General features: G+C 39.5%; 1 protein-coding gene across 1 annotated transcript; it reads right to left on the bottom strand.

The window, feature by feature from the left end:
* Positions 1-6654: 6654 nt before the first annotated feature.
* Positions 6655-21119, bottom strand: LOC140104409 (interferon-induced very large GTPase 1-like). Its single transcript, XM_072127943.1, has 3 exons — positions 21001-21119; positions 18277-18338; positions 6655-13941 (listed from the first exon to the last, which is right to left on the bottom strand). Exon 3 carries the CDS (start codon positions 13670-13672, stop codon positions 6716-6718), a length of 6957 nt encoding a protein of 2318 aa, XP_071984044.1. The 5' UTR covers positions 13673-13941; positions 18277-18338; positions 21001-21119; the 3' UTR covers positions 6655-6715.
* Positions 21120-21860: the final 741 nt, after the last annotated feature.

Raw genomic sequence — 21860 nt, 5'->3', positions numbered from 1 at the left:
AATGTTCAAATATAAATCAGGCATCACATCTACATACACACTACACATAACATACATACTTTTCAGTGTCACTGACTGCAGGGCTGAGTAGAGGCTGGTCCAGGCTGACATGTGCTCCCCTGCTCCACTCCCCCTCCAGGTCCGACTGATGTAGCAGAGTTTAGCAGCTACACAGGAGGGGGAGGAGCTGCTCCAGTAACACAGATGGCAGCAGCACACAGCAGGAAGCTTCTCCCTGGCTCCATGCTGCAGACTCCACACTGTGCAGCGCTGTCTCCCCTGTCTCCTCTGCCATGTGATCGGAGCCTGCACGGAGTAGCTGAGCTCCGGTCACAGTCTGGCCAGGAGCTACAGTAGTGACAAGAAGAGGCTGCAGCACCCGGCTCCCCTCAGCTCTAACTATGTCTTACTTTCGGGGTACGTCTTACATTAGCCTACCCCCCTAAAACACCCACTATGTCTTACTATCGGGGGTGTCTTACTATCGGGGAAACACGGTAGGATACTGGGGCACATTTACTTACCTGGACCAGTCGCAATCCAGCAGCGGGTTCTCTGATGCTGATTCGCGTCCGGCCAGGATTCACTAAGGTCCGTGTGCCGATATCCACTAGGTGTCGCTGCTGCACCGAGGTCCGCTGGAGTTCACGTAAGTGCGTGTCAAGCGACACTTTTTTTTTTAAATACCGCGGTTTCTCCAAATCCGTCAGGTTTTCCGACAACCACACCCCCGATTTCCGTTGCATGGAACCCGGCGCCGAAAATCCGATCGCGTGCACCAAAATCCCGGCGCAAATCGGAAATCGTCGGGATACCCGACGGAATTGCGCGATTCGGACCCTTAGTAAATGAGCCCCACTGTTATAATAACGGCTTGTGCACCTGCATATCTATCATAGACCATGGACAGATTTCTATCCACTGGAAGTAAAAATAGAAGCTTTTATAGCTGCACAGCAAGCAGAGATCTAGAAAACCGTGAGATATTGATAGAGAAAGTATATTGGAAAATTGTATAACTTTTCTTTACACAAATCATATCAAATATTTGCTGAAAGTGGACAACTCCTTTAAGGCTCAGCCCCATTTTTTGTATTCTGACCTGCGTCACTTTCTATGGTTATAACTTTTGAACTCTGTTTCTTATCAAAGCGATTATGAGATAAAATGTTAGCTGTTTCGTTACTGGGGCCATTAGATGGCATTGTTTTGCAGGATGAGATGCTTTTTCCAGTGTTACCATTTTGGGGATGGAATCCCCTATTGTTGAAAATTTATGAATTTTTTTTTAGGGCAGGAGTAGAAAAGCATTAATTCTGTAGTTAATTTTTTTTTTGGTATTCACCGTATAGCGAAATAATCATGTTATCTTTATTTTATGGGTCAATGCGATTTTATGGGTCAATATAATTTTACCACCAAAAACTGGGAAAACCTATTGACTCAAGTATAAACCGAAGATGAAAAATGTACTGGTCAAGGCTTCCCGTTATATAGCCAGCCAGCCCTTGTAGTATATAGCCTGCTAGCCCCTGTAGTATGTAGCCAGCCAGCCCCTGTAATATATAGCCAGCCAGCCCCCTGTAGTATATTGCCTGCCACCCCACTGTAATGTATAGCCTGCCAGACCCCTTCAGTATATAGGCTACCAGCCCCTTGAAGTATATAGCCACCCCCCATTTAGTATATAGTCTGCCAGCCCACTGAAATGTATAACCTGCCAGCCCCCTTTAGTATATAGCCTGACAGCCCCTTGAAGTATATAGCCTGCAAGCCCCTTAAAGTATATAGCCAGACCCCCTTTTGTATATACCGCCTGCCAGCCCCCTGTAGGGTATAGCAGCGGCTGACATCACAGTTGTGCGCCGGCCGGGGCATGCGCACAGAGCTGTTGCGGACCTGCAGACGGCACGAGGAAAGAAGAGGCGCTGTCCATGGAGCTGTTGCGGACCTGTTGCACACATGAAGATAGAAGAGGAGCTGCCAGGGCTGTGGGAATGGTGAGTATTCAGTTTATTTTATTATATAGCCGAGTATATACAAAAATTGTGTTGAAAAACTCGGCTTATACTCGAGTATATATACGGTAGATATTTTTTCTTATGTTTTACTAAATTTGCCAAAATAAAACCCTAATGTGGGGAAAAAAATCAATAATTTTTGCATCATTGTCTTCCAGGTGGCATAACATGTTTACTTTTTTGGCTATAGAGCAGGTTGATGGCTTGTTTATTGCATGACATGTTGTACTTTGCAACAGTATCATTCTGGAGTACATATGCTTTTTGGATCACTTTTTGATCATTTATTGCATTTTTGTGCTATCAAATAGGTAAAAATCAGAATTTTTGGTGGGTTTTTTTTTCTACGGTTTTCATCAAGCGGGTACAGTAATGATGATACAAGATGGCATTCATCATCAGCCTCCTCTCCAGGAAGGCCCTGGCCTGGGCTACTCCTCTCTAGGACAGAAACGAACTGGTCATGGCTACTGTCAGCACCCATCCAGAAAACGCACAACCACAACCAGACTTGGCGCTAACTGTCAGACTACGTAAGTGATGGTTATCAGAATGTGTGTGGCTAAAGAGAGAAGTCAGAGTTTAGGGACATATAAACAGGTGACCACGCACCTATATCAGTATCAGGGGTATTTTCAGTGACCAGGTAATTATGGATACAGTTCTGGTATTTTTCAGCTATGCTAATTGCTAAGAACTAATGACTAGTCCAGTCATCTGATGATGCATATGTTGATTCCATCTTACCACTGCTAATTGTTCAGGTACATTTATTGCTATAATGCTTTGTATTGACTACGTTTTCCCATATGTCCTTTACTCTGCAGTATGTATTTTCTGTATTCCATGATACCTGGTCTATATGATCTTCTGTCTCCTGTAACCAGTGTTCCTTTTATTGTTTCACACATGTTTTTAATCTAATAACATTGTAACCAATAAACTTTTTGTACTTCTCCTATTTAATTGTTTTTGAGTCCTTATCCACTTCCCCCTTTTTTTTGCTTTTCGATTTATAATACTTAAGTGATGGCAAACTCACCCTGCGACGTCCCTGCGGGCTAAGGCCCTGCCTAAAGCAGATAAACCGCCCTGATAAGGGCGAACCCACTATCAGGAACCTAACTGACGGTCCCTGAGTGACCCTACAACAGGACACGGGACACTTACTTCGTCTGGCAGCTGCTGGATGGTGGAGCGGACAGGTAACGGAAATACAGGTATAGACCAGTGTTCACACAGGTGCACAGAATACAAACACAGGACTGAGACAGGGACAAAACAATAGATATATACAGGTCTACAGGCAGATAATCACAGGTCAGATACAGGTACAGGCAGGATATACACAGGTCAGGTCAAGATCAAACGGTTTATATACAGGTCAGGTACAAATAGAGATACAGGCAGACAAACGGAGACAGGTAAAACTGAACTAGCAACACAGGGAAGACAAGACTCAAAATAACCAGCAAGCCTGATGGATACAGGTATATAAAGCCGATCCCGGACACGCCCCCAGTAGCACACTGGAGGAACTGTCCATCAGGCTAGTAACCCTTGCTGGGCAGGACAAAAATGCAAGGAGCAGGGTGTGGCTCAGTTAATCCAAACACAAGAATTAAGCCACAGTTCACACACAAATAAACGCCTCTATTCCGCCAACTGCGGATAGAGCGACGTTCAGGCACGGACGTTACAGCTACCCTCACAGCATTTCTTGCGGAATTCCTGTCAGTTTTTGAACAACCTACAGGGGTGTCTTAGGCTAAACCTGCGTTAAGGGACTCATCCGTTGGTGACTATGCAGTCCAGTTCCGTACCCTGCCCTCTGAACTCACCCGAAATGATGCAGCCCTGACCCCGACCTTTAAAAAGGCACTATGGCCACTCGGATTGATATTCGATTTAAGGAGCGCACTGAGGAGTTACGTCTCGAGCATCCATAAGCCCGGGTTTGACGTTTGCCTCGCTTGGCACCTGCCTTCCAAAGTCCGCTCCAGCCTCTGGTCATGCCGTCTGCAGAGGAACAAATGCAGGTGGACAGAACCTGACTTTCCCTCCAGGAACGTTCCAGTTGACGTCAGGAGCACCTCTGTCTGTATTGTGCCAGTCTGGAACATTTCATTGGGGCTTGTCTTGTTCGTTCCCAGCATCCGGGATACGACGGCACCTAGAGTTCTTGGGAGAAGCGTCCATAGGTGAGAGCAAAACTTCTCCACGCCTAAACATTCCTGTGCTCCTCAGCTTCGGCACTGGTAGCCAATTTCAGGTCACTGCTTTTTTGGATTATGGTTCTACGGGGAACTTTGTGGATGCTGCTCTGGTCTCCCAGCATCACATTATTGTGGTTCACCTAGAAAAGCCTCTGGTCATCCTATCTTATCAAATTCTCTCCGATCTGGTCCGGTACCGTCTGAGCCGGAGCTCTTCATAAAGAGAGGCTGTCCTTCTACGCACTGCCACGTTCCACCTCATCCCTCCTGCTGGACCTTCCATGGTTTCAGCTTCACGCAACAGTCCTTAACTGGAAGATGGGGGAGATTCTTCGTTGGGGACCTGATTGCCAGTCTCACTGCATGGTGGTGCCTCTTACAGTACCTATCTTGACCTCCTCCGTAGTTACCAAGTATCTAGAGGGCCTTCCAACTTGTTATCAGGACTTTTCTGATGTTTTTTCCAAGTAACAAGTAGAGACTTTGCACCGCAACGCCCCTACGACTGCCCTGTTGATCTGCTGCCGGGTGCTTCTCCTCCCCGAGGTCGGGTGTATCCTCTCTCTGTACCTGAGACTGCAGCAATGTCAGTATTTATCCAAGAGAATCTGCAGAGGGGGTTCATACGTAAATGTGTATTTTATATGTAAAAATACCTTCTTCTCCAAACTGGACCTCTGTGGGGCCTACAACCTCATCCAGATTTTGTTGATTGGAAGACTGCCTTTAACACTCGTGATGGACATTTTGAGTATTTGGTAATGCCGTTCGGACTGTGCAAAGGCGCTGGCCACTTACCGGAATTAGTTAAAAGCCGGCTCTTTCCAGCTTTCCCCGATGGATCGGCTATGTGCTATATACCTAAGAGAAAGCTAGTACCCCTGTGATATTCCTGTGTATTGACCTCCCATTGTAACCCTGGACTTGTTCACGTTCATGCTCCTCGGCTGCCTGCCCTGACCTTCTGCTCTGCCTCTGACCCTGAACCTTTGCCGTCTGTCTTGACCTCCTTCCTGTCCCCAACCACAACCTTGCCTTCTGACTCTGTACCTCACCTCGGCTGCCACAGCAGACAAAGTCACACCTGTAGAACGACCTGGTTCCACACCGTGGCAAGTTCAACCCACTTTGCAGCGGGCTCTGGTGAAAATCGGTGGCACTTAGATTCCGGTCCCGAATGTCATCGTCCGTGGTGGTACAGGGGTCCACTACCCCTGAAGCCTGAAGGAGAGTCACCCCAGTGTCGGAAAACACCAGTATTATGGCACCAACACTTAAATTCAGGTTCAAGATGCTCCGTGTGGAAAAAAAACACGGCCAGTGCAAATTGTGCCAGGTTCTTATTGTTCCTGGAAATATAGTAGATTGGAGTTCACTTTCCTCTTATAGAAAAATATGGTAGGGGGAATTTATTAAGACTGACATTTTAAAAGCTAGTCTTAAATTTCCCTCGGATCTACTTAATGGCTCTGGCTACAGGCGCCATCTCTGCCAGGTTATATCAGGTGTGACCTGGCAGAGTTTTCTTCTATAGCAGTGGTGGCGAACCTATGGCACGGGTGCCAGAGGTGGCACTCTGAGCCCACTATATGTGCACCCAGGCCATCACCCCAGGGCAGGGTTCGCCAGACAGGACTCAACTTCTCTTGCAATCCCAGGCAGCCCAGGACCATAAAAGGAAACTACAATGATAATCCAAACTACTTCTCCTTCTTTCTATCGTATTGGTATCCTCAGGTGCCTATACAATTTAAACCTGTGACACAGCAGAGAGTAATAAGTTACTGCTTAAATTGTTGCATTGGCACTTTGTGAAAAAAATTTGAGTTTTGGTTGTAGTTTGGGCACTCTGTGTAAAAAATGTTTGCCATCACTGTTCTATAGTTTCTCCCGCAGTGGCATGTCAGATGAAAAAGCAGCAGAAATGGTGGAGACAGGGAGATTCATGTGCCTTCTCCTATATGAAAACTGGTAATACAATATATTGGGGTTCACTGTCCCCTCAGTTATTGCAAAGTACATTGCATACTCTTCCAGTTCCTTATTATGCCAACTGGAGTCTGTATGACTATGGGCTACTAAAAGCTGTGTGACTATATGATACCGGGTGCAACATGTTGGTTACTGGGGGCTGGTTACTTGACTTTTGGCTTCTTGGGCCAAAAAATACTTGAAAGGACCAGGACTTGCATTTTGCAGCAACCTACAGTGATGGAAACACACATACACTCTCCCTGTGCTTATAAATAGCACATTTTATGCACCCTTCATGACCAATAAATTTGGATTGATTTGAACGTTTATTAAAAAATTTGAGTAATCGGCAAAATAAAATTTATATAAAGTTAGCTCATTTCTTCTAATGACATCTGAATTATTAAATATTCTAATATTCTGAAAAAATAGGGCTGCCACAACATATTTATACTACAATATGTGTTCAACATAATGAGACAACATCATTTCTCTTTTCAGTGATTATAAAAGTTTTTCTATCTCCTGAATGGCTTCCTGTTTGGTTATATTTCTCCATTGCGCAGGGATTGTTCCTCGACCCGTGAATCTGAAGCCATAATACTTTTCAAAATCAGATTGGAAGCGGCAGGTGACCCACTTCCAGTATGATAAGTCCGAGTTGTCTGGAGTAATGGACCATTCATTGTAAGGAGGTCCTGCATCTTTATATTTTTTGTACGGAAACCGTGTTCCATCATCACCTTTTGTACATAATAAATCACTAACTATAAGAGTAGTGCATATCTCTATGGAAAATTCACTGGTCTTATGCCATTTACAACCTCTTAAACCATTTGGACGATGGAATTGCATGCTATGTAGCCCATCGTGTGTGTCTGTAGTATGAGTGCAAACTGCATTACAAAATGGACACTGTTTCCAGCATCCAGGAAACTGGTCGAATAACATTTTGGATGTCATATTTTGAAGAATTTCTAGATCACGTTCTGATATCTCATCCTTTAGGTTTTTCACTACTTTTAGTAAAGCCTTTGTCATTGCCTCCTTTAGAAATCCCATGTCAGTAATATCCTGGTATTCAACACTTTTCAGGTGTTTTGATGATAATTGCATGTCATTTTCAAGCCCCTGGCAAAATATTTCAATCCATAATTTGACATCTCCACATTTGTCTGTGACCTCTGCAGTTGATCGGTCTATAACTTTGGATATAAGATTTCTAAAAAAATCCACTCTAATCTTCATGATATCGGAGACCTTGACCTTTTCTCTGCAATACTTGTCAATGCGTTCTCTGATAAAGCCTTGTACTGCCGATTTAGGATCTTCAATGTAAGTAATATAGTCTCCGAAACATTCCTTCTCTGCCAGTGACTTGAGTAGACCCAACTCTAGTTTCGATCTGTTCCCATTCAGTAGTGGGTCATTGCATTTTATATCACTTGCTAACTGAATCGCAGCGCTTTTAGTGACTTCTTGCTGGATCGAGTCTTTCAACGTATTGCACAAGAGCTCAGCTAGTGATGCTGTATCTTTAGTTTTATTGCAGGAGATTTTAAAACTCTGACAGAATTCATTCTTCTTACTTTCTAGGTAAACAAGTGGATTATTAGCTTTTCTAAAAGCCTCTGAAATCTGGGTGAATCGTTTGGCTGCTTTATGGCACAAGAACAGAGATACATATAGTTCATATTCTCGTATAAATTTAAAGTTATCAAGCTTAGTTTGTATTTCCGTCTTTAGCATATTCAGAATTTCATAAAAATAGACCGGCTGATAATCCATATTTTGCTCTTCTTTTTGATTAATATATTCATTAACACGTTTCTGTAGAGCAGATGTGGTATGTTCTATGTTATTCTGATCATCATGTTTGATGAGATTTTCAGGTATATTCCACCACTTTTTTTTGCTTTGAATATATTTAAGGAACACTGTAAGAAGATCATCCCAGTTGTAAGAATCCCTGATTGTTTCAATAAGATTAATTTCTGCTTTGAAACGTTCCAGGAAAACTTTTTCTAAATCTTGGTGGATCTCGGGAGGTTGAGGCAATTGTATTGTTGCAGTCACTTTAGAAAGCAAATCATTCCACATATCATTGAATTGTTCTTCTAATTCTTCATCATTAAGGTTCTTTCCTTTCAAAGTCAGCGCCAAGTTTTTGCTTCTCTTAAACATTTCATCTTCATATGTGTCCTTCAGATTGTCTATGTTTTTATTATTCTTTTTTAATTCAAATAGTTCATCAGCGTTTTTCTTAACTTCTGCTATAAGATCCGATTTTAGAGCTGAGAGTCTGATTTCTGTACTTGCCCTCCATTGTATTAGTAACTCACTGTTTTGTTCTTCTATAAAAGCATTCAAATCGTCCTGAATGTTTTTGGATTTTTCTTCAAAATCCTTGGCTAGAGAAGCCACATTGACATATTTTATTGTATCATTGTGGATTTGATTGATGATTTTATTTTGTAGTATCAGCATGTGCTCTCGTAAAGACCAGGCCCAATGACTATATTTTGTTTCCAATGTATTATAAGCTGCAATTTCTAGTGAATTTTTGAAGCTAAAAACAAAATTTTCATTCAGCAATGCAGTCCACAGATCATTCACACGGGCTTTAAACATGGAAATACTCAAAATGTTTGCTTCTTTTTCCTGTTTCCCTGAATTGAGGATGATCTTCCTTAACTCTTTCACATTTTCACTATAACTTGGATTTGGAGGGGCCATAGGTGGGTCGCCTTCCCATAGATGGGCAAAATAGTGAATATGTGTGTTTACATCAAACTGAATGACATCATTGAAGCAAGTGACATCACAGTGTTCCTGCTCCGCTGCACACAATGTCATCTCATCCAGTTTTTCTTGAAGTCTTCTTCTTCCTGCTTCCATATCTTTTTCTTTGGCTGTGATCTCTCCAACATTTTGATGAACAAATAAACAGCTTGGTTTTAGATTCACTTGTTTCATTCTCAGAAATGCTTGGACAGCGATCTGTAGAATGTCTTGCATTTCACAAGGATTTTCACCAAAAATGTTGATTATGGTTATGTTACCCAATCCGATTACAAATGTAGCCAGTTCGTTGTCACGGTTCACTGAATCCTTATTTGATAATTCAATTGCTCGTAATCCCTCAGTGTCAATAACAAGAACATACTGAAAATTTAGTTCATGTTCAAGTTCTTCATCAACCTTAATAAGTTGCATAAATGCTCCTCGAGTGCATCTTCCAGCACTTACTGCAAACTGAAGGCCAAACATGGCATTGAGTAAAGTGGATTTCCCTGTACTCTGTATCCCCAGCACTGAAATTATATAAAGATTTTTTTCTCCTAATATTCCTTTCAGCTCATCCAGGACAGCTCCTATCCACTTCAGTGATACATGTGCAGCGTCACCGTCCATAAGCTCCACTGGATACCCTGAAACCAAAAGTTGTGCTGCAATATTTGATAAACTGCAAAAGCCTTTATCCTTTTCAGGGAATGTTTCCAAAGCTTCATAAATCTGCCCCAGCTCTCGTAGAATGTGCTCAAGTCCAAATGTTGAGAAACTGATCCTAGTTAATATTTGTTCCAGGTTGTCTTTAATTTTTTGTAAAATGCCTTTATTTTTGCCCTTTTGATTTTCCATGTTTAAATTTGACCAAATATGATGATATCGTTGATATAAATTTGACAATGTTTCTGAGGACAAATTATCCAAAAACATTTTAAACCACTGTAGAAAATACAGTTTTGAGCCGTGGTCATTTGAGTGTAGAATTTGTAGGAAAGATCTTATAAAGTCATTCAGAGGAAATGCTTTCTCTAGTTGTCTGTTTCTTAGAGCTTGTTTTTGAGACAATATGTCGCTCCGCTGTTGCTCAATGCTCACATTACTTCTAGTCTTTGATCTAGTGAGTTCCTTGTCTTTTTTACACCATCTATGCCAGAGATCACCTTGTAATGGAAGAAAGTTCTCTTTCATGGTCAAGACAGGTTTTTCTCTGAGAAGGGACAATAGTTTCTGTGATTCATCTCTTCCTCGCTTGCACAAATCCTTGTCCAAATCCACTATAAATCCTTGACTTCTGGCAATACTTGCAAATTTGTCAAGGGAGAATCTTTGTGATATTGAGTCGTCCAGTAATGATTGTATTGCTGTTGTTATTACATTTACTAAGTCTGCTTCATTCATGTCTTTTAACCCTAGTATTACTTTTAGGGCAGGTTCTAGTGGAATAAATTTTTTGTCGGCAAGGAGACATATTAATGGAATGGGAGAGTCCAATAACTGTTGCAGAAGCTTTTCACATTCTTCTTCTTGTGCATCAGGTTCACTGAACACAGCTACAATGACCGAGGAAATCTTTAGTAAGAATTGCACTTGATTATCAAGTTCTCTGGCATCACCATGTAGATTAATAAATGCAGTACAGTCATCAAATGCATCATCATCCTTCCCTCCTGGGCAATACCAAGCAATCTCTGCAGCGCCGTTCATGAGCACAGACTTCTTAGTGCTTCCCTTACAATGGCGGTGGTAAAAGATGTCATGTCTTTGCTTACTCATCAGGGAGTTGATTATTTGTGACTTAGAAACAGTTGTTAGACCAAAGCGAATAAAAGATACAACAGAAGTTTGTGCCTCAGTCACAAACTTGTTATTAGATTGATCAACCTCATGGGCCTTTCTTTTTGTTTTCCATTTCTTTTTAACTTCTTGAAAAGACCAAAGAGGGAACTCAATGCACTTTGTGCTGGGATTAGGTATCAGCAGTGGTAGAGCAAACTGACAGATGGAAAGTTTTGTGTAAATATATTGTCTCATAAAATCATTAGCACAATGAAGGATTGCCATCTGCACGTCCATGGGATGAATGGGTTGCTCATAACTTGCATCCTGTTTTTCAGTTTTCTTATTCCCAAAAGTTAGAAAATCCTTTACAGAATATTTTTTACCTTCATTTTTGGTCACTGTATTCTTCTGACAGAGGTCATCATCACTTTTGCACTGTATGTATCTAGCTCTATAGTCCAAGGTAAGCAGCTTCTGAAGATAATGGAAAGATAGTTCCTTTTCTCCTACACTCTGGGTATCAGACATGGAAGCTCTAAATATCTTATGAAAATCAGCTTTTTTCATTTTTTGTGGATAATATTTTACAAGATCAAGTCTCTCTAGCAATAGCAAGAAATCGTTGTCAGTGTTACTGCTCTCTGTTTGTTCATCAGGGCTTGTAAAGCTTATTTTATTTTTACAGATACTTTTCAGTTCTTTTGTGAATTCATCTGTGCTAAATACCTTTTCTACTTTACTTCCATAGGCAAATGCCCTTAGATTATCTTCCATTTTGCTCCAGTCACAACATTCAGATTGTTGATGGAGGATTTTTTCAACATCCGGTACAATACAACCTTCCAGTTGAGTTTTCATATAATTCATGCGATCTGCTTTCTGCTGTGCAGACATTTCTTTGTATTCGTCTGTACATGTTAATCCTGTGTATAGGACAAATGCTTGCGCCTGGTCATCAGACTGAATTTTGAGGTTTGTATATTCTTTATAGGCTTCTTCTATGCTGTTTTGCAAGAATTCTATCTCTCTCCATCCTAAACTGTTACAGAAGCAAAGATTTTTCATACAGAATCCAGAATTACTTGCTATAAGGAGAACCAGTAATTCTATTTCTTTCTGTTTCACTTTCTTCATGGTTTTTAAAAATAAATAAAGCGATGCACTAATATTCAGGGTTGCTTTAATTTTTGCTTGGTAATGCTCTTCTCTAGATGATGACACTGTAATCCGAGAAACATTTTCTTTTGATTTCTTTAAAACATCCAGGAGCTCCTCGAAGTCGGACACAGAAATCTGATCACATTCATTCTTCTCAGAATTATAAATCCACCTCATGATAAATGAAGCATCAGGAAAATGATCAACTGAGTAAACATGGGTTTCAAGTAGTTCTTGCAGTGAAATTCTTATCATGTATAAATCTTTCTCTGTATTTTGTTGATATTTTTTTACCACACTCACTAGAAATTCTTGCAGACCTTTATCTGACAGGCAAATATTCACCCAAGCCGTGTAGCTGTTTGTGGTCTCACACAATGATTGCTTAAAGTCAATTAGTCTCTGCAAATGTTCTTCAGCATCTTCAGCTTTCCAGGACTTTACGTCTTCCAAGAACAACTTTGTTTTTTCCATTATAGCTAAAAGATTGTCGCCAACTATTGTTTTTGAAGTCAGACCAGTGGAGAATGTGTAAGAATCCATTAAGTATGAAGAAAGTTTTATGACATCTGTAAACTGATCTCTGTGATTACTCACAATAATTTCCCATACTGGCATGAGCTGAAATCCACGATCTATGACACTCCAAGTCTTGTTACTTGTTTCAAGACCTGCTTTCCATTGACAGATGGAATCAACAGCGGAAGGACCCCCTGTTTTGGTGGAAAAGAACTGGATATCTTTTTGGAATTCGGAGATTGTTGATCTCTCTATGGAACATTGTGTATTTGTTTTTGATAAGTCAAAATCTCCTCCATTTCCAGCATAACTAGCACCCACATAGAGATTTAGTGCTTCTGATGTGATTCTTTTGGCTTCTTGTTCTTGTTCAGATGTAATGCCTTCCATGGAAGCTTTCCACCAATATATTCCCCCAAAGTGTATAGGGCCCAGGTTAGCATGGGAGCCAAATCTTTGGAAAAAATCTGTAGCTTTCATTCTTACAATGTTATCATCTGACTGTATAGAAATTAGTTTTTCAATATCTTGTAGTTCATTTAGAGCTGCCTGCGAGAGCCTTAGCTGATCCTTAGTAAAGTAACAGGAGGCTAAAGGAATGTAATTGTATCTTGTTGTACAAACATAGGTTTGCAGACTTGACTGTTTCCTATTCTTTTCAAAGTCTGAATATTTAATATAACCTGTGCTACCTTTAAGACCAGAGCCCCAAAAACTGTAAGTCATGGAGTTACTTAAACTCAACCCCATCTTTTCAACAATTTTTTGAAAACTGGATTCCTCTATTCTAGATGTAAATTCTTTTTGTTGAAATACTGGGTTTTGCTCTGGTCCCAGAAGTTGGAAACCTTTCGGAATACACAGCAGTGGTTCACGTTTCTTAAATAAGTCATCGAAATCTTGTGTTTGGAAAATTCCCTCAAGTGCCAAAACTCCAGAAGCATGTTTAAGGACTTCTTCATCTGTTATATTATCATTTTTCTTAAATAATTCATCTATTCCCTGAATCTGCTTTTCTATGAGATCAATGAATGACTTATCAGATTGCAGTTCCAGAGCTTTATGAGCCTCTTCCTTACTCTTCTCAACCATTTTGTCATGTTGCTCTTTTACTTCTGATCTAAATATTTTTGTCTTATCCGTGATCTTTAATGCTTGTTCATTTTTTTGCTCATCTGCATTCGCTGTTGCTTGTTCGTTTTTTTTCTCAGCCATGATCTTTATTGCTTGTTTGTTTTTTTATTACCTGACAACACTCATGTATTAATTGCACTGTTGTACTACTATCTGGTACATTAAATAGTTCATGTAATGCTCTTCTTTCCCATTCAAAAACGTTATCCTCTAGTCGTGAGCAGTCTTCAGGCAGAATCTATTGATTGTATATTATTAATTGAGACAATACACAGCATCCAAGCCAGTCCCTCGAAGTTTATTGGTGAGTTCAGCATCAGTAGAAATTGCATCCTCATCACCTGACATTTCTGTAGAACAAAATAAAATAAAACAATATTATCATTGGCTAATAGCCAGGTATATATATGTATAAATACAGGCAGTCCCCTATGTAAGAACACCCAACTTTCAGACAACCCCAAGAGAAGTTGGTTGTTCTTGCGCAGCCTGATACATCAAGAGGCCTCTTGATGTATCCGTCGGGGTCCTGCTGCGCCTTTTATTATTTATTTATTTCTCCTCTAGTCATAGTGCCCAATTCTTGTGTACATGTTGCGTCTGCATCCCTATGTGTATCAGATAAGTCTACACTTATACTCCAGGATTTAGCTGCTAGACAGCCGGACAGGTCATTAGAGACAGTGGGACTGTTGGGACTCTACTTTTTTCACATGGAAGTTTATTTCTTAATGCAAGATGTCACTTTCCATCAGTGTTGATAGACGGGAAGCTGCTGGTGACAACTCTGCTTGCTAAATCTTGCCGAACCTGTCTTTCTGGATTCTGTCCATAAGAAAGTCCGGATGAGGGCCCAGCTTCTTGAGATCTCTGTTCTGGGGATTTCATAAGCTTACTATGTTTTGGTCTATATAAGTGCATATTGGGCTGACATCTGTAAGGGACACACTAGTTTCCTTTGACTGGGGCTCCACCGGGTCATGTGACATGGGCAACCCATTTGCCTCTTTCCTCCTCTACCAAGTGAAAGTCAACCTTCTCTACTGGGGCGTAGAGCCATACGGCCTAGAGCCGTAGCAGCTGTAGCAACCGCTACGGGGTCTTAAGTCCTCAATTCATAAGTTTCGACATTCTGTAATAGTTCTGTAATAATTTGGCAAAGCCATCCCCCCTTCCTTATTTGGGTAAAAGAGATATTGTTTGTCTACCTGAGTTTTTTTTAATTTCTCCAGACATAACCCAATAAAAGGAGCTGTACCTTCTTCAAAACACATTGAGGAATTTTTAATGGAATGCAGCGGAGGAAGTAACAGCACTTTTGGGATGGATGTCAATTTACATTACTGAATCCTGGTTACCGAAGACAAATCTAATTTGCCTATTTTGTCAAAATCTGCTCTAAGGTTCATTTTTATGCTCATTTAGGTTTTTTGAATGGTTCCAATCATAGTAGGACACAAAAAATACCCAGATATCTTATACCTTCATCTTGCCACCTTATACCTATGTTATTAGATATCTATAAAACCTCCATACAAAGGATCATAGGCCTCCTTCACACTTGCGTTTTTCATGCACGTGTTCTGTGTGTGCTTTTGACGTGCAGAACTTGCATTGTACTCTTACCCATTGTACTCAACAGGCTTTTTCAGACTAGCATTTTTTTTTCACGCGCACACACACATTTTTTTAACGTGCGTTTAACATGCGCTACTTGCGTGTCCTGCGTGTGAAAAATGCACCATATAAGTCTATAGAGATGCATCAAAAACATTTTTCACCGATCAATTGCCATAGAAAAGATTGACCACATTCTGTCTGCACGTGAAAATGCATTGAAAACACCAAAATAAAGCGTGTGAAAAACTGAGACACTAAACACACTCTGACTGAAAGCTGACTGAACTCTGAAAGCTCTGAACTCTGAAAGCTGATAGACTGATGTGATCTGCAACACTGCAACGCAAGTGTGAAAGAGGCCTTAGTATCATAGTGAACTTTATCACAATAAACATATTCATATGCACACACATATACATTGTATATACAAATACATATACATGCAAATATGCGATACATATAAAAATCACATGAACATCGCCTTCACAATGTAAAAATTGTGCTGGTATCTTACAAATCGGCTGTTAGATGGATGATGTCTATTTTGGACATGAACAAATCTAATTGCGCTTCAGATGTTTTTAATCGATCATTGGCCAATTTTTTTTTTTAGTTGATGATGGGCCAATTTTTTGGCGAGATATATTAGAGAAAAGAGGTTTCAAATATAGGTTTATGGTGAAACAAATTAAGGTAAATATTTAGTTGGAAAAGAGAAGCTCATAACCGGGGTCGGACTATAAGGCGCACTGGATTATAAGGCGCACCATCAATAAATGCCTGCTAAATCATCTAAGTTCATATATAAGGCGCACTGGACTATAAGGCGCACCTGATTATAAGGATGAATGACCAGCAGGTGGCAGACCTGTGCACAGTTCAAAGCGTGTTGTATGTAAATACGGTTCATATATAAGGCGCACCTTTAATTTCTGAGAAAATCAAAGGAGACAACGAGGGAACCCAGACAGGTAAGGAGGCCTGCTGCTGCCATGCTCGGGGGAAGAGGGGTGCATGGGTATGCCTGGGACTTGGGTCGCAGGAGCACCTGTGACATTTAGGCTGTATAGGATCTTGTTTTTTTTTTAACAAAATTTAGATTTTAGAATTTAGATTTTAATAGCACAGTTGTGGGTTTCATATGTCCTTCTAATTAACTTCTTTTTAAAAACAAATGTTTTGCTAATAAAAATGACCTTCAATTGCATCAAATCATCATCAACACTTTCAAGCACTATAACTTTTGAAATTCTTTGTCACTGTTGCTGTGTGAGGGCTTATTATTAGTGTAAAGACCAATAGTTCTTTTTTTAGGGTTCTTTTTAGAAGGTTCATTAAGCTTTTTGGTCAGATTTTTATCTAATTTTTGTGTGATGGATGATTAAACATGTCAATTTGCTATCACTTTTCCTCTATTTTTTTTAAGTTTTTTTTTTATTTATGGGATAAAAAATTATAAACTATATAGTTTTTTCCTGGGTTGGTAGTGGAAGTCAAAATGTGTTTGATTTTTTTTTTTTTGTAAATGTTATTACTACTTTTTCCCACAAGGGGACACTGAGATGAGATCACTTAATCTCTTAATTACTGGCAGTGCCGTGCATTATACTGTCAGATACTGACAAAATTCTTCCTGTAACATCATCGGGACCCAATGATTGCTTCTGTAGGGTGCCGGGTTTATTTTTGTATACATGGTAAGCTGTGTTTTGTGAAAAAAATTATGATATAGCACCTTTTTAGTTTGTACGTTATATATTTTTAAACACATTTGTGAATTACAACCAAATAATGCATTGCTTTTGTTTTAGAATTTTTGGGAGGGTAAATTCTTGTGTATAGTGATATATATATATATAAATCTGTTTACTTTGACTTATTTTGACTTATTTTAACATCCCTATTTGTGCATAAACCTCTGTTTTGATGTGAGTTTTATGTAGAAATGTATGTTTGCATGCATTTTTTAAAGTTTGTTTTTGCCACAAAGTTGCATGATGGTGGTACGGGCTGTCAACTGTTAAGACAAGTGCAATTGCGAAGTTGTCTGCTTTAAAAAAATATACAGGCAGTCCCCGGGTTACGTACAAGACAGGTTCAGTAGGTTTGTTCTTAAGTTGAATTTGTATGTAAGTTGGAACTGTTTATAGTTTATAATTGTAAATGTGGATTTTAAAAATGTTGGAACCAGAATTAACAATAAAGCTTATTTGCAGACACCTTTTGTAACTCATACAGCTGATTATTAAATACAGTGAATTACCAACATCCAGAGGTCCGTTTGTAACTAGGGGTCGTCTGTAAGTCAGGTGTTCTTAAGTAGGGGACCACCTGTATAGTTTTTAGGGGTGCCTATACTTTTTAATCAGTTTAAGTGCTATAATTTACAGGTTGTAATTGTCTTAAAATTTCTAGCGGAAAATTAGATGTTTGTATATTTCAGTTTTAATGATGCAGTATTATTATATTGATTTATTCATGTGAACATATGATTATTAGGTTTCTATGAACTCTACACATGTTCATCTATTACATTTTTGGGGTGTGAAGAAAATTAGTTTTGGTTTGGCGCACATATTTTGCCATCAAAGTAAATTTTTTTGCATTTTTAAAAACATTTTACCCTTTGAATAAAAATTGCTGTGTCTATAAAATCCGTAATGCAATTTTGAATTCTTACTTGAATGCTTACTGAAAATATATGGTTTGTTAAGGTTTAGTATAGTGTTTTATGCTATAATTTCCATTTTATTTCTACACAAAACATTTTAATTATTATTTTTTTGATGTCTATTTTGATTTTATAGCCTTGTCTATTGAAAATTGCCTATTAATGTATGTCCCTGGACCTCTGATTTTCCCCATATGCTCATATTTGCCTTTAAATTGTGGGTAGTGTATGAAGATATATATCTAATTAATAAAATTTATTTTAAATAAGGATAAAAAAAGGAAGAAAATATATTTACTAAAAATTCCTTCAGGTTCTCTGCACTGTTTCCCTCCATATTTTACTATTCATAATAAAGCAGGTGTAGCCCATTGTTAGGATAATATTCACTTACTATATTGTAAATGCAGCTTTGGTTTCCAACAGGGTTCATGTCTTAAGCCATTCAATCAGAATCTGTACAGAAACAAAATTGTGGTATCGTATTATTGTATTATTGTGGTAAGATGAGGAGAAATTGTTGCTTAACCCCTTAATGACCAGGCCCTTTTTCGTTTTTGCATTTCCTTTTTTACTCCCCACCTTTAAAAATCTATAACTTTTTTTATATTTGCATGTAAAGTGATGTTTAAGGGCTTGTTACAAATTGCACTTCATAATTAAAGTATTTAATATTCTATACCATGTACTGGGAAGCCAGAAAAAAAAAATCCAAATGCAGTAAAATTTTTGAAGAATGCATTTATGCCTTTTTCTTGTGGGCTTGGATTTTTACATGTCTCCTTACATGTCTCCTTTTATTCTTTGGGTCAGTACAATCACAGGGATACCAAATTTATAAAGTTTATATAATATTTACATACATTTACAAAAATTTTAATCTGTAAAAAAAAATTCTTCATTTTGCCATCTTCTGGCGCTAATAACTTTTTCATACTTACATACCGTGTACAGAGCTGTGTCACTTTCTTGCTAGTTTTTTTTTTTTGCTAGTTTTTTGCTAGTTTTATTTTCATTGCTATCATTTTGAGGACAGTACAGTCTTTTGATTACATTTTTTATATGTTACAAAATGGTGAAAATGTTGCATTTTTTACTTTGTCATTATATTTTGATAGATTGGATATTTTGGCATGTGGCAATACCTAACATGTTTAGATTTAGATTTTAATAGCACAGTTTCATATGTCCTTCTAATTAACTTTTTAAAAACTTTTCAAAAGTATGTGAATGTTTTGCTAATAAAAAAATGACCTCCAATTGCATCAAATCATCACTTTCAAGCATTTTTTACTTTGTTATTATATTTTGATAGTTTGGACATTTTGTCACGTGGCAATACCTAACATGTTTATGATTTTTACTGTTTATTTATATTAATATCAGTTGGAGGGCAGGGGGGTGATTTGAAATTTAAAGGGGTATTTTTGTCTGGGCATTCACATTCAGTTTCATTAATCTGCCATATATAAACATTTCTTCAATTAGATGTTATTAAAAAAAGTTCCTGTGTGAAGATAATTTCTCATAAATGTAGTGATATGGTCCCTTAGAAACGAGATTGTGTCCTTGGATACGACCACCTCTGCTGGAGGGATTGCACAAAGGAACACATTTTTTTTTATTTTTTCCCCTCATACCTTGCCCCCCAAGCATCAGGATCAGTTCCCCTCATACTGTGCTTGCCATCTGCAGCTCCCCTCATACTGTTCCTCACAGCAGCAGCCTCCCTCATATCTTGTCTTCCTCAGCAGCAGCTCCCATCACACTGTGCCCCCCTGCAGTGGCTGCCCTCATGCCTTGTCCCCCCAGCAGCAGCAGCTCCTCTCATACCTTGCTTCCCAATTAGCAGCTCCCCCAGCAGCATCTCTCTTCATACTGTTCCCACCAGCAACAGCTTCCCTCTTGCTTTCAACCCCCCAGATGCATCTTCCTTTACACCTTGCCTACCCCAGCAGCAACAGCACCCATCACACCTTGCCTCCCACTAGCAGCTTCCATCATACCTTTCCCTCCCAGCAGCAGCTACCCTTATACCAGACCCCCAGCAGCATCTCCTTCATACCTTGCCCTCAGGACTTCAACCCCCAGCAGCAGCAGCTCCGCTTATACCTTGCTCTCCCAGCAGCATCTTCCATCACACCTTGTCCCCCCCAGCAGAAGCAGCTCCCCTCACACCTTGCTCTCTCAGCAGCATCTTTTATCACACCTTGTCCCACCTACAGCAGCTCCCCTCATACCTTGTCTTCTCCAGTAGCTTCCAGATAGCATTATCGGGGAGGAGAGGTGCAGGGCTTACCTGTGGGAGGTGCTGTATCACCAAGTTTTGATCTGCAGCAGTCGCGTTAGGACCAGCAGGTGTGAAACCACTAAAGAAGCAGTGTGGGAGGGAGGTAGGAGCTATGCCCTGCACATCTCCTATGCATTCCACCTCCTGGTCTGGATGTGTAATTCTTGTTAGGACCAGAAAGTGGGACGCAGAGGAGATGTGTGGGACAAAGCGGGAAAAATCGGGACAAACTCCCAACTGTCCAGGATGCTGGGACAGACCAGAAAAACCAGAACTGTTTGGGTTCTGGTGGATAGAATTCACATACTACAGAGGACTGTAAGACCAATATATGTAATTTGTTTGTTTATTTGGAGACAATATGTCTCCCTTTTTAAAGGGAATCAATAAAAGTTATCTTTTAGATTTTTCTATTTTTCTGTGAATTTTTGAAGACAATAAACAGCATGAAAAGCCTTAATTCCCACCTGCCAACAAAGTTGTGAGAAGTGTAGCTGCGCATTTGTGCTAAAATTCTGGAGTTAAAAAATTAAGTCGAGTTTCAAAGAACATTTGACCAAAATGTAACATTACAATAACTCCAGACAAATACCAGAGCCCAGAAACCAGTGACACAAGATTGATAAACCTTGCAACCATTTCTGCAACCTCTCCCCAGCAATATAATAGGAAGCAGCTCTTGTTAATGACTACTGTATGTGCTCTCTCTATCTTTCTGTATGCTCAATAGTTGCTACAAGAAAGTAAAGTAGTACATGGCTCTAATAATAGAAAAAATCAAAGGTTCAAAGAGAGAAATAAAAAAAAACAAGAAGGAAATACATTTACATTTTTTCTTCTCCTGGTGTGATTTCCCTTCCTCCTGGAGATCTTGGTGCAGACTGCAGAGCTCTGTGATTTATCTCATATTTATACAGGCAAAAACTTTCAGCTTCAATTTTGACCTTTTGTTTATCCTACGCAATCTCTCCCACTAACTTATTTTGTGCTGTTAACTTCCTCTTACTAAACCTTCTCCTCTACCATCTATTCTTAATGGAGCAGACAGACTGTGACATTAAACGGATGCCTCCAGTCTGTGATTGTCACTGAACTTGTTGCCTGTCTCCTCCCGAATGCAGTTTAAACCCTCATCAGCAAAGCTCCCACCTATCCTGCCTTGTTTCGGTCCATTGCCCAATCCGTGCTCTTTCATTTGCCAGAGATCTAAGATTATTCTCGTCTTCAATTTGAATTTCCCACTTCAATCGCTAGGAGTTTCTCCTGAGCTACACCAATTTCCTGGAATGCCCCACCCCAGACTATCAGACTAATACTATCATGTAAATTCAATTCTCTTTCCACTACCCAACTAATGTAATGTAGACCCAACTAACCAAAGTTGAAAATGTCAAAACATCCAGTCAGTGAAACGGTTCAGCGAACCATTTTAAAAACAATATGACATTTCCTGTGGGGAATGTAGGCTTGCTACTTTGCTATTTCAATCTTCTATTCATTATAAATGTTAGAATCCAGTTAAGTTTCATTCTTTACAAGAAAAAACTAGAAATCACGTGATTTACTAGAATTTGCCAGGTGGAGAAATGATCATTATCATTATACAAAGATAAATTTAAAATGGACCTGCAAAACCTTTGAACCTGTAAAACCTTAGCAACTGATTCAGGAGAAGAGATTGCTAGTCA

This window comes from Engystomops pustulosus, chromosome 10 (genome assembly GCF_040894005.1).
Source record: "Engystomops pustulosus chromosome 10, aEngPut4.maternal, whole genome shotgun sequence".
In the NCBI taxonomy this organism is placed as follows: domain Eukaryota; kingdom Metazoa; phylum Chordata; class Amphibia; order Anura; family Leptodactylidae; genus Engystomops; species Engystomops pustulosus.
This window is presented reverse-complemented; position numbering and strand designations above follow the sequence as displayed.

Excerpts from the sequence above, each read along its gene's own strand:
- LOC140104409 (XM_072127943.1), bottom strand. The coding sequence starts at position 13,672 with ATGGCTGAGAAAAAAAACGAACAAGCAACAGCGAATGCAGATGAGCAA.